We start from the raw sequence: 13,808 nt of genomic DNA on the forward strand, positions 1-13,808 counted from the left end.
AATAAGTTTGCATAAAATAAAGAGTAACTTATTTAGGCTTTAGGGATGTGCAGATAATTTTATCCAACCGGAGACATTGAAAGTCCTAAAACTTATCAAAAAATGCAACTGAGTCCTAAACTTTTCAAAAAGTGCAATCGAGTCGTAAAATTTGTCACGAAAGTGCAATCGAGTCTTAAAATTTGTCCCGAAAGTGCAATTGAGTCTTAAAACTTTAAAAAAGTGCACTCAACGGAAGGATTTGATTGAATCAATTTGATAAGTTTTAGGACATGATTGCACTTTTTGAAAGTTTTATGACTCAATTGCATTTCGTGACAAGTTTGAGGACTCAACTGTACTTTTTGAAAGTTTAGAATTCAATTGCACTTTCATGGCAAGTTTTAGGATTTCCAATTCCCTTATCCCCAATTTTTTTTAATAGAAAAAAGCAAAAGACTTAACTGCCTACATGACCAAAGTAGCATCCCACCTTTGGTGCTGCGCTGGCAATCGCAGCCCGGTTGTTGTATCGTGTCGCCGTGGACGCACCTCTTTCTCTCTCTCTTGGAGGTGGTTGACCACGCGATGACAGATGAGACCACCGCACAACGGCTCAAGGGTCGTCATTTCGACCAGAGATTGAAACCGATATGCTCTTTTCAACTTTTTGTCATGGTCTGAGGCAATTACCGCGACAAATGCAACCATCACCAGTGGTTGCCCGGTTGACCCCTGCGGTGGCAGTGGTCTGCTCCCACACCATGAGCTGACCATCTTTCTATTTACATTTGCCGTGGCGTTTTACCGAACAGTAGATAAGATATAACGAATCTCCACATTTCCTATCCCATCTTAGTACATGTTATGTTAACCCCTGGAGCGCGGTTCATAAACAAAACAGAAACTAGGAACATAAGGGCCATAGATATAGGGGTGTTTCCATCACGCAGTAAAGCAAGGCTATTATTTAATCATACTAAAGTGAGGCTATTTAAACATAATACCAATACAGCATAGCTAACTAGTGAAGACACTGAGAATTCTTATGTTCAAACATATTTCCTAACAAGAGCATGTAAAAACTTTCTTATTGGCGTCGTCGGAATAGTTCAATCAATGTTTCAAATTGCTACTATATCACAAGAGACGCGATCACCAGCGCAATAATTTCTCGGGAGGAATTTCCAAAGAAAAGCAGTGCTGCAGTGCTTTTGCATCAAAAGTTCAATTAACTATTTTCTCGTTCTTTCGCCACCATCCTTCTTACGCGAATGAAGAAGAACTAAAAACTGATGAGTTCAATTCAAATCGGTAAGTTCTTTCAAAGCAAACCAAAGAACTCAAAACTCGAAAACGTGTGAGCATGCAAGTATGCACACACATTTCCAACGTTAAACTCGTGTTATTAGCAAAAGAAAAGAGGTGTGGTTGATTTGAAGCATCACACGAGCTTAAATGAAAGCCAAAGAATCAGGGTTATCATTCACATTGTGACATATAACCAGTTATGTACACCTAATAAGCAAATGATCAAAATTCCCTATTTCCAGAATGTGAACAATTTCTTCTGTATAATAATTCAAAAGTAACGCGGTACAATTGCCTCTCTAAGCACAAACCTTTTCTCTGCAAAGACAAAAATCTTGAGCCACGAGGACGGTATGGTGAACCCATTGACATCTGACATGAGTTTTAAGAGAAAGTCATCCACACACAGCATAAAGACCTCATAGGGGCTGGAGTTCTTGCTCAGGAACAATCGAGTCAACAGGCTTGTAAGCAGTTATAGACTGCTGTCGACGTTTCCAAACAAACCATCCGCCAGAAGCTAAAGATGCAATTACTAAAGCAATGATAGTTGCTGAAATTACAACCACATAATGCTCTTGCCACCACGTCCTGCATTGTTTTAGAACAACAAAATCGAACCACAAAGTTATCTGTGAGAATTCTGCTAACCAACAGTGGGAGTATTCATGCAACAGAAGATGTACAGTACACTTTAGATAGCTTGCTTCTGCCACTATAAAAGAGCTTCTCGCTGCATGTCCATTCACAACTATATTCTAAAGCTTTTATATAATTATTTGCTTCGCTAGTATTCATGATTTAGAACAAAATTTTCAAAGAGATGCAACTGGCTTCCGTAATGTTATAGTAGAACAGAAAGCAGGATCGAGTTCAGGTTTTATATGCATATCAAGATGATGAAAATGGTGGACCTCAAAACTATACCTACTAGGGCCGTGGTCATAATTCTCTCATACACATTGCTAAAGGCTAATATGAGAGGTAGAAGAATTCTATAAAAAATGACACGGGAAACTGGATCCTAAGGTTTATTTGCATTTTCTAAGTTACTCAAGCAAGCAGTGGAAGATCCTCCGAAGTACTTAAAAACAATCTTAACTCAAACCAATTGTGAACAGATGAGCAAAACGCCAACAGGTGTGCAATACACTAAATCTCTCTCTAGCTCACTGATATTTCATGAATGCTCCTTGGTCCTATTTGTCAGCAAGAGATAGGGCACGGAAGCTACAAGAGCTAAAACTAACAAATTATGCTTTTTGATTCGCAAAAACATCACAAATTCTACTGAATCTATATCAATATGTTTTAGTGAGTTTCAACTCCATCAATATCTTTTACAAGCCTCCCTTATCCTCTGTTTTGTTCACATGTACTTTGATGCTTAATATGATGAACCAGGACCACATCATCAAGTATTTCATTAATCTATTGAAGTTAAAGTAGCATACCAAACCGACAAAAAAAAAAGTAGCATACCGTGCCACAGGAGGTTCAACATGCCATTCGATGAACTGATAACTTCCAAAGGTGTTAGGAAGCTGCACTCGATGTTCGGAAAGCCTGGCAATAATTTCCTAAAGGCATTATCAAATCACCTAGTCAGAAATCAATCATTGGACAAGGAACTAGTTAACTTTTGAAATTTTTGTAATCACCGTGGCAGTTGTATTGGACATATAGGCCCCCTTTCCACCAGGAAGGATGCACCACCTAACAATGGAATCATTTCCTTTGGCCGTAAGACTCACTAAATGGACCTGAAACCATCCAGGCAAAATGAAGTCAATATGAGCATCCAATAATTGAGCCAACCCGAAACATAGAATTTGTTGGCTTCTGCACAGTACTTTGCACTTCACATATAAATTAGAGGTTCTATGGATTTCTGCTGCTAATTATCCCCCATTTGTATACTGTATTTGTCTAACCTGTGAAACATTTAAAGCTAACTCATGAGCTATGAATTCAGTAAGCTCTGTGATGTGAGGATTGAGATCTGAGTAGTTGACGCTCAAGGACAAGTCAAATGTAATCTCTCCAATTTGAATTTCTGCAATATGTCAAGAGATTGAGAGAGATCATCAGAAAACATATCACTGAAAAATATCCCAAAGCAGAGAACCATATATTATTTGGAAGTATCATCTGCAGAGGTGCATAGGCAACAAGTATCTATTGTCTAGACTTAACAATAGAAGAAACGATGTTCTAAAAACTGGATGGGACAGGTTTAATTCAACTGAGTACCTGTGGCTTTCCCAGGTTAGATCAACTTACACATATTGGACCTGGTCAAAATAAAGAAAGCAGGACAAAAGGAGAGACCTGTTCAACTGGATAAAAACGCATTGCATTGGTTTTCTTACTTTTTGTAATGTTCAAGAAAACTGGAAATACAAGACCTAAAAAAAGGAAAAATAAGTGACAACAACAGTAACAAAGTAATAAAGTATTCTGATTAAATGAGTTCACATCTTCAGAATATGTCATCATTAAGTTAACAAAATTGATACAGAATTAATTGACATACTTTCTGGGTCTCTAACTATTTCCCATCTTGTGAACTTTTATTTGTCAAATAAAAGAAAGTTTGGCGACATCATGTAAGACAGACCAATTGAACCCATTGAAACATCAAACCTCGAAACAGTCACAAATTAAATTCTTTTATCAATGCAGTTTTAGAAAACATTCCGAGTAATAGGTTTAACTTGAACATCAAAGCACTTTATTCATAGAAGAAGTTACTGTAGGAAAGCATCATAAGGAAAAAAAAAACAAAAGAAAAATCACCTCTCTGTAAATCATTAAAGACTAAGTTCAAAAAGTTTGGCACTTTATTCACTTGAAGTAGGATTTCTCAGATTTCCACATTCAACTACAAGTTCAGTAAAGTTTTGATTATGTTGTTCCTATTAAAAAGAGGTGACTGAATTTCATTGACTTTAGGCAAAACTTTGTTTCTAAATTGTGTGACAAAATGAATTCACAACTACAAAGCCTAAGACTCCCCAAAGTGCTACACATAGGATCTTTAGGTGTGATGCCCACAAAAATTTAGGCTTCATGAGTGAGTTGTCCACTGAAATTTTCCTTTGTAATTACAACACAAGTTGCTCACTCGCCATCCTATATCAGTTTTAATAACATAGTAAAGGATCCTAGAAAGTATTTGATTATTCTTCTCCATATATGTTGAGAAGCGTTCCTAAAGAAAGCATGTTTCTAATGAGTAGAAAGAGGTAATCTGGCATATCAATGTTGAAGAAACATGTATGGAGAAGAGAACAAGAAAGAAGCACATAAAGGTGTTCGCCAAAGCTTTCGCATTTCTTTTGAATCAAAGTACGTAATCTGGTGTTTAACAAAGGTGTATGTTGAAGAGAACGAGAAAGAAGAACACAAAGGTGGTGGTGAAAAATACACCAAGTCCAAGAGATTATATTTGTGATACTATCCCAATCCCAACTGACTGATACAACAGTAGCTACCTACTCTGAAGCAGAATAAGGCGAAGGTTTTGGCAACAAGCAAATGGGACATAGCGCAGATTACTATCGTATATATAATTGCTTTTTCAACTGGCAAAGCTCTGAATCCAAAGAGAAGCACAAAATAGAAATGCAAGATAGAATACCATCAAGCGTGCTGCATACAATACCTGGAATATTGAAATCTGCTGGTGCCCTAGGAGCTAGGTTGGGTGGCATATCCTCAGGTGGGCCCTTTCCATCCGGAGCTGAAGGCAATGGTGGAGGAGCATTAGACTGTTGAAGTCTTTCCCACAGCTCAGAACAATTTGTTTTCCAAAAACCAATCTTTGAATGCTCACGATCATACATCACAAGGGTATTACGCACAATGATACCTAACAAACAACAAAACATAGGGGACAAAAGTTATCGCTCATTTGCAAATAAAATTACAAAATTACACATGATAAGGGATTTTTAGTCCACATGAACTGGTGGGGTTGTATGTTTAATCAACGAATATTTCAAACAACCCAGTCCCACATAACATCATACTTAATCCAAAATCTCTGGATGTGGAACACAACACGCAAATATCCTTGCTAAGCATGTACGCATCCTGACCTGAAGAAAAATTCTGACTAGAAAGCACACGAAGATATATCCAGATGAATTCAGGCCCGGTGGCTAAGACTTTTCTTAATTTTTTTTTGGTTTCGGTGGTTAGGCTCAAATTATGGAGCGAGCGGGGAAAAACAAAAGCTCCAGATGAAAGAATTTTTTTCTAAAGCAATCCCGCTTCTATAGTCGCCTCTCAGTTTTGAAGGAAGTTCTGATTTCACATTCAAAGAAAGAAGCACCAAGCACAAAATCAAGGATGCTTTTTACTACCATAACTACAACTTGGGTTCAGTAAGTGGTGAAGATATTTCACAATGCTAAATACAATGACAATTTTTTCCCGAAATATCGAGGTTCCAAACCACACTTGGGCTAGTGATATAGTGACATGTATAAATAAATAAGCTAGCACGTCACCCACCTCCTAAAAGAGTTGTTGGATCCTTTCCGTTCTGAAAAATGCCCAGGCAATATGCGCCGCGCACCTTTGAATGCTTTAAGATATAGCACACAAATAAAACAGGAAGAACCATCACTCATTGTATAATAACAAGTAGAGATGAAAACAGCGACGTGGCGTGCCAAAAGAGCTTGTACTAGATGCACTCTTCTGTTTGCAAACATAAATTTGATTTCTCTCCATTTCACATATTCCAGGAGAAGAAATACAGCTACTCACCCTGAATAAGTAATTTTCAGGTGATAGTGACAGCTTTTGCCCATTCCCAAAAACCATGTCCACCACTGGAAATGTCTTTGTGAGTTGAAAAATGTCACTAAATGAAAAATCACAGCAGCCCTTAAGTCTCTAACAGAAGCAGCAGAAGTTATTCAGAACGAAGCAAGTTTGTCAATTAAGACAGATATTACCTTCCCGCCCCAGAAAAGCAAATGTCATTGTAATTGGGATCGGGACCGCGGATCTGCTTAAGAGACTGGACTTCCTTCATAAGCTGCACACAATTTTTCAAAACAAAAATATAATGAGATAAGGTTGCAAAAAGGCAAAATGAAAAGAAAGGTTTCAAAAAGGGAAAAAACATTTCGTAAATCTAGAATAAAGAGAAAAATAACAGTAACTAAAGGAAGGAACGATATAGGTGGTGCTAAAACTTGTAGATAGTATGCTAAATCTTTCAATCTTCTTAGAAAATAGAAGCACGTATAGTCAGTTAACATCAGCATCCAAGAATGAATGGGATATGAACCAGAATGTCAGAGAAGCTCGAATAGCCTTCCCAGAGGGACCAATCGCCCTATTAAATGGTTGTACCTATTAGATGAGTGAGTATCACACTATGAGTATGGTCTTATAAGCAGCAACAACATCATGCGATACATTAATCTGGGTAAATATTAATTATGTCAAAGAGGAACTTGATCACATTCTCCTTTCTTTTTTTTTCCATTTCATTTGTCTTTCTTTTTTGTTCAGCTGCTATTTAATACACCAATATTAGACCAGATTCATTAAAATCATAATTCAATCAATATACCGTTGTAACCATAGTAGTGGTACATCCTCTACAAAATAAACCAAAATATAATACAAGCAGCCACTAGTTAAACAAAATAGTTACATCTTTCCAACATGACACTGAAGTCCGAAACCACAGCATCCATCACACTTCAATCTTACAGACAATGACATTGTGATACAAATTCTAAAATATCTTGCTTGTAAAAGTTGAATGAGACGCATCGACTTATTGTCCGCATGTTTAAGCTCTTGGTCACAATACATAACTACAAAGAGAACAGTCACATGAATCGAATCCATACATATTGAAATGAATGGTGTGGGAATGGTGAAAGGGTGATGTGGCCTCTTATATGATTTTCTTATGGTTTTTAATTTTTTATTTTACTCTCATACTTCATTCTTTTACTATTCCTACTTCCTACCTAACCAAATACCACCATTAGAAAAATTAATAAAATTAAACTAGGTGAATGTATTTTACACAAAATTAGTTTTAGTAACTAAAGTGGTTATCTGTCTTCTTGAATACTTTTTAATGCTTATGGTTTAAGTTCAATTCTTTTCTTAACTTATTTATCTGTTACTATTTAAAAATTAAAATTACTATCTGAAATTATATCGTCAAAAAAAATTGTATTATGATGAAATGTGAAGCATAGATGTTTGTATGGGTGCTTATAGCATTGCGGACTGTTCTCTTCTTCTTCTTCTTCTTCTTCTTCTTCTTTTCAAATTGAAATGTCAATAATAGATATTATCTAAATATTGTCATTGCGTGAAAGTGAGGAAGTAGTTATGGTACGAAAAAAGAAATATCACATAGTAGGCACCAAATTTGAACTGTCTGATAGTAGTAATAATAAAAATGTTGATGACAGATAGAATACAATAGAATAGAATAGATGATCTACCATAATAGAGTTATGATAACAATTGAAAGTAATCATTTTTGGTGATTTGTCATCTTTTTAGAACTTATAATATACTTCTTACAATTTCTCTTTTGTATTTTGCAGAGACAATAAAATCATTATACTCTTTTATGTGTTCGATCAATCCGTGCATTCACGGGTATGATCCTAGTGTAGTCATATTATGAGTAAAGGTTTTGTTTTCCTTTTTCCCCCCTAGCTAAGCACACAGGTCACCTCTAGGAAGAGGGAGAAAATTTACGCAACTTTCTCGAGATAAAAAAGAGAGGGAAGTGAATCTTACAGCTTCTTTAAAAGCTAAAAAGGCAGCTTCTGGTAGGTATGCATATGTTGTACCACTGTCCAGGACAGTTCCATGTTTTCCATCAAAAACACTGGGTTTTAGAGCCAATTGCTTCCCCGCAACATGTATCTCCTTCAGATCAATATTGTAATAGGGACTGTTAACATCCCGAAACTGGAGTAAATGTGTGAGATGTATCAAAAGTAGCTGTCTATAAATTGAATTACATACTACAACCACAAGATATTGCGCTTGCGAAACATACCTACGTCCAGCATCTGAATATGCATACACCATGTCTGATGGTGGAAATATTCCACCAAGAACCATAGCACCGCCACCAATTTCCATTCCACCATAACATAAGGAGAATGAATCACTAATTACGCCTTTCTCAACAAGTTGATCAACAATACTGAGATCTCCACGGCCAAGCCCCATTATGCCATCAGCATGCTGGCTAAAAAGGTCGCCTGTTTCAACATTTTCACAACCAAAAACAGCACGTTGTGGGGCAAGTTCACTAAGATTGCCAAAGGATACTATGTCGTCGCCAAGCACACCACTGCTAGTACTCATTTCAGCATACTGCCTCTCGTAAATACACTGCACTCTGTTGTCATCACACGTGCAATCAATGTTGCATTTGACGGGTTGGTAGGTACTTGACAATTCAGGTTGGAACTTTGGATCCTAGAGAAAATGTCAACGTCAGTGCACAAATTAACAGCTAAAGGCATGCGCCAAGTCAATTATGCATCATGGGAGCATTTGTCAGCTATAGAGATCTCTAAAGATTTACATGCAAAGTTGTCAGCAGAAATAGTCTATTTGAAAATGTATACAGCTAGCGCATCCTTCAGTTTTTTGAAAATGTATGCATTCAAGCTTCTAATCAGTAGGTCAAACAAAGTTGCTCTCTACAGAGCATGCTCTATATAGTCAATACTGCAATTGGTTTCACAGCAGCAAGTTTCAACCCTACCACCTTTTCATCATAAGGTCGAAAACAGGGCAGGAGCGAATGGGAATTTGCAGAACATTACATTTTCTCTTAATTGTCTCATTCAAATATATTGATTGACTTGAGCAAGGATAACGGCGTGTCATTCTGGATATGTAATATCTTTGTGTACACTTCTTGACACATTAGAATTCTCAATAAGGATTATCTCCAACAAATAGACCATGCTGTCAACGGAAACTAGGCTTTCTTATGAATAGTTATTGAAAAGAATACAGCGACCATCGGATTTTTCTACCCATCTAATTTCCTTCCAATCAGTCTCCTGTCTGGTATGATCCTTGCTTCCTTTACTTCTTTGAAGATATGTAATGCACCAAAAGGGTAGGAAAAGCTAGGGCATCCTGCACCAATTGTTATAAGAGCGCGCAGTTCTTCTGGCATCACACACTTTTTACATTCCTAGTGTTGCTTCCATCACTTGCAACTTCACCATAACAAGCCCCACGTTACACCAGCTCAGCGAAATACATCAGAAGTTCAGTATTTGTTGGTCTAAGATAAATGCTACCCACAAATTGATGCTAGATGGTGGATTCTTTTCCAACGTCAACGCTCGGATTCAATTAGAAAAAGCAACGCAAAAACAAAACTTAGCAAAGAAAGGGACTTGATGAAGTATCAAAAAACTACCTGATGACGGCCACACTGGTCGCAGGTAGAGCACGGCACATAAGTGACAGTGCTTCCCGTGTCAACGATCAGCGCGAATTTCTGAGGCGGCGTTCCAATCCAAAGCCTCGTAGTATAGTACCTATTCAAGTACAAAATATCCCGCCCAAAACAGAGAACAATCAAAACGCCAAACTCACACCGAAAAAATGAGAACAGCAACCGCACCCAAACTCCACTAGAGAGCCAATAACGAAATCCGGCGACGTACCCGTTGAGGAGGAGATCGTCGTACAGAGACATGCGCGCGTTGGGGCTATCCGATCGCTGGAGATGCCGGCGGGAGGAGGAGGCGGCCCGGGAGGCGTCTGGGGGCGAGAGGAACAGCGGGAGGACCATGGCGGTGGGGTGGGTGGCGACGTCGCGCGCGGCCGAGACGCCGGACCGGGCGAAGGCGAGGAGCAGGCACAGGGAGACGGGGACGATGACAGCGGCGGCGGCGGCGGCGGTCAGGCGCAGCGGCGGAATCGCCATTGTCGGAGGGAGGGGAGCTTCGGCGCGAGCCGACGACGAATACGGGCAACGGGAGATCTGGCAATCGGGAATTTGCAGATCTCGGCCAGGGGAAGAAGATGACGACGGGGAAGAGTATGGAGGGAGAGAGAGGGGTCAACGGATTTGCGTGGGTCCCACCCAAGTTTGGTCAGAAGTTCTTTTCTTCGTTATTTTTTGAAAAAATACTACCAAAAACCTCAAACTATTCTACTTATAATAAATTTACCCTGAATTTTTTTTGTAACACGAAAAACCCCAAACTATACTACTTATAACACATTTACCCCACAATACTTTGACTCATGGATATTTTTGTCTTTTTCCTTTTTATGTTTTTTTTTCTTTTCTTCTCTCTCTTCCCTCCGCCAGCCATGGTGGAGGGAAGTCGGCGAGGGCTGTTTTCGCCGGACGTATCACAAGTGGCATAGTTTAGGATTTTTCGTATCACAAAAAAAAATTCAGGATAAATTTATCACAAGAGGTATAGTTTGGAGTTTTCGTGTCACAAAAAAAAGTTAAGGGTAAATTTATCACAAATGGCATAATTTTGAATTTTTGGTGGTATTTTCCCTTATTTTTTTAATTCATTTGCTTTTTTGTTTTCTGGTGGGATCGGTTGTTGGCTGGTCAGATGCAGAAGTTTCGATGTTTCTTGTTCTCTTTGGATTTGGATGTGGTCACTTTCCTTGAGCAATCAGCATCAAGTGCCCTTAAACAAAATGTGGGGGATGGAGTTGTGTTAAGGAGGTGCTCGTTAAACATATTTTAATGTGGAACGATTCTGTCTTTTGCAAAAAAGAATTGATTATATATGACATGAAAATTAGTCGGTGCGTCGAATCTTTACTGAGTTTCCAAGCTTATATCTGGGCTAGTTGACTTGCCTGGTTTAGTATGAAGCTTAATTTAGTAACATTTGTTCAGATAATATTGTGTGGTCATCACTTTATGTTATTACAGTAAATTCATTCCGCGTCGTTAAATGTATATGTTCATGTGACGCATGGATCCTAACAATTCTAGGAATAAAGCTGCGAAATTTTGTAGATGTTATAGATGGAAATGAAATGAAAGTCACCTTACTAGCTGGTTGAATGTTACTTGTGATTATGGGTGATCGGTTTCAAGGTGGGTCGGTTCCCGATTTTGTAAATCTCGATTTTCAAAAAATTGGAACAGAGAACCAAACTGGTTGGTTCCTGTTCTACTAGGAAACTTATTCAATTCATTAATTAGACACGATTGATGGCTAAAACTCACTTATATTTGTCCACAATGTTTATGTGCATGTGCTTGCATACCTGCGTGTAAGATAAGATTGTAGATTTGAAATTTAGTGGGGTTGATTAGTCTAAATATATTGGTTGCATTAGTAAAAGCATTTTCCATGTTCAAAAGTCAATCTTACCTACTTGGTAACTTTGCTTGAAAAGCCTGTTTTGTGCATAAAAGTTGTAGAAAGATGACCGAGCCGTAGACTGCACATTAGTGTAGCGACCTAGGATAAAACTTATCCCATCCGGAAGAAGGTCAATGTCACTATATGTTGATGTCAACGGGGTTGTGATGGCATGCTTACCCTTCTTGAAGGTCCTATGGGCCTTTTGTGCGGTTAAGTAACCATAACTTGTACATATCATTCGTAACGGGTTTGAACTGCCTATCTATAACAATATTTCGGGAGAATTGTTAAGCTTAATCAGCCTTTCCACCCTCTGATACTCCTTGGTGGCTACAGGTGATATTGGCATGGAAAGCAAAGAATAGACTTTATGCGTTTGAGGCTGATATGTTAATAGGTGCTTTATTTTGTAGGGGTGATCGGTTCCCGGTCCGGTCCGGTTCTGAGTGGAACCGGGAACCGGACTGGGAGAACCGGTTCCCAATTTTGGAAACCGTGGACCAGACCGTTTGGTCTTAGGACCAGGAGCCGGACCTGACCGTCGGTCCGGTCCGGTCTAATAGAACCGGTCACTTAGGATTTAGTTTTTTTTTTGGTCAAATACTTAGGGTTTAGTTCACATTTTACTAATTTTTATCAATGAATTTATATCAATGAAGTTCACTTAGAGTTTAGTTCACATTTTACTAATTTTTATCAAAGAATTTATGTCAATAAAGTTCACTTAGGATTTAGTTTACATTTTATTAATTTTTTTGAAGAAAAAATATGTCGGTCCGGTTCCCCCTTGGAACCGGGAACCGGACCGCCCGGACACCGGTTCCACTTTTAGGAACCGGGAACCGGACCGGCACCCGTTAGAACCGCCCAAATAGTGTCGGTCCGGTCCGGTCTGGGCGGTTCCCGATTCGGGTGGTTCCGTTTGCACACCCCTATTATTTTGGGTTTGAGTAGTTTTCTTGAAGAAGGAAAAGAGAGCCCCCGCGTCCTGGGATAATCCACGGAAAAGCATATTTGCTTTATTATTTACATGGAAGGAAAATAACAATTTATAATGTAGACTTCTGGGAAAATAAAAGATTGTGTCAATAATCAAATAATTAACATAAGATAACATACAAGAACCCTGACAGGGAATGAAATAGAGACTCCGGTCTATGAAACCATGAGCAAAAGAAGGGAAATCGACACAAATGGTCACTAAACTTTGGTTCAATATATAATATGATCTCTGGACTTATAATTTGTTTAATATGGTACCCGAACTGTTACCCAATGTGTAATATGGTCCATGAACTTTTAATTTATTCAATATGGTCCATGGACTTTTTGTACATATTCAATTTAGTCACGTACTATGTGAAAATGTTCAATGTTATTCATAAACTTGAATTAATGGAAGGACAAAATTGAATATTTCCATCTAGTTTAGGTACTAAGTTGAACATCTACCAAAAGTCCAGGGACCATATTAAACAAATTAAAAGTTTAGGAACCATATTGCATATTGAGCTAAAGTTTAGGGACTGCATTGAACAAATTAAAAGTTCAAGGGCCACATTGCATATTGAGCCAAAGTTTATGGACTATTTGTGTCATTATCGCGCCAAAGAAAAACCCAAGAATATGCAAGCCCAGAAGTCCACCGCTAGAGGATGCCCATGTTGAGCTCTATCGCCGGAAACTCATGGAACTTGAAACCCTAGCATGGCCTGGACCGAAACAAGGCGGTGGGTGCTTGGGCAAGCATTGACAGATGCCCATGGGAGACCTGGGGATGATGAGAGGTGTTTCGCCGGAAATGCTCTCACGATGAAATATAATTCACCGAAAGTTATTTTTTGGTTCTTAATGAGAGAAGACCGGATTCCGTGGCGACTCCGGACAGGAAATATCCGGGAGGACAAGGAAAAACTACAAACTTTTACTTCGAACTTGGAACCAGACTATAAGTACAAACTGTGCCAGAATTTAATCGACGACAAAACTTGAAAATACAGTCACACACGTACATAAAGATGTAACACCATAATTTAATCAATGACGTAACGCCCGGGATAAAGATACACGCCAGAATTTAATCGACGACGCTAATCGAAAAGCTACAGCTAAGGAAAAGTAAAGTGC

The 13,808-nt window shown here is 38.6% G+C and overlaps 1 protein-coding gene across 1 annotated transcript; it reads right to left on the reverse strand.

Annotated features, from left to right (window-relative positions):
* Nucleotides 1–1,438: 1,438 nt before the first annotated feature.
* On the reverse strand, nt 1,439–10,378 carry LOC115692829 (aspartic proteinase 36-like). The gene is made up of 12 exons (XM_056316469.1): nt 9,996–10,378; nt 9,746–9,866; nt 8,354–8,781; nt 8,089–8,245; nt 6,261–6,343; nt 6,070–6,166; nt 5,812–5,884; nt 4,958–5,164; nt 3,225–3,346; nt 2,952–3,053; nt 2,773–2,870; nt 1,439–1,881 (listed from the first exon to the last, which is right to left on the reverse strand). Exons 1-12 carry the CDS (start codon nt 10,256–10,258, stop codon nt 1,710–1,712), a joined length of 1,923 nt encoding a protein of 640 aa, XP_056172444.1. The 5' UTR covers nt 10,259–10,378; the 3' UTR covers nt 1,439–1,709.
* Nucleotides 10,379–13,808: the final 3,430 nt, after the last annotated feature.

Source organism: Syzygium oleosum, unplaced genomic scaffold (assembly GCF_021117445.2).
Source record: "Syzygium oleosum isolate NSW1041296 unplaced genomic scaffold, Sole_v2.1 Sole_v2.01, whole genome shotgun sequence".
Classification (NCBI taxonomy): Eukaryota; Viridiplantae; Streptophyta; class Magnoliopsida; order Myrtales; family Myrtaceae; genus Syzygium; species Syzygium oleosum.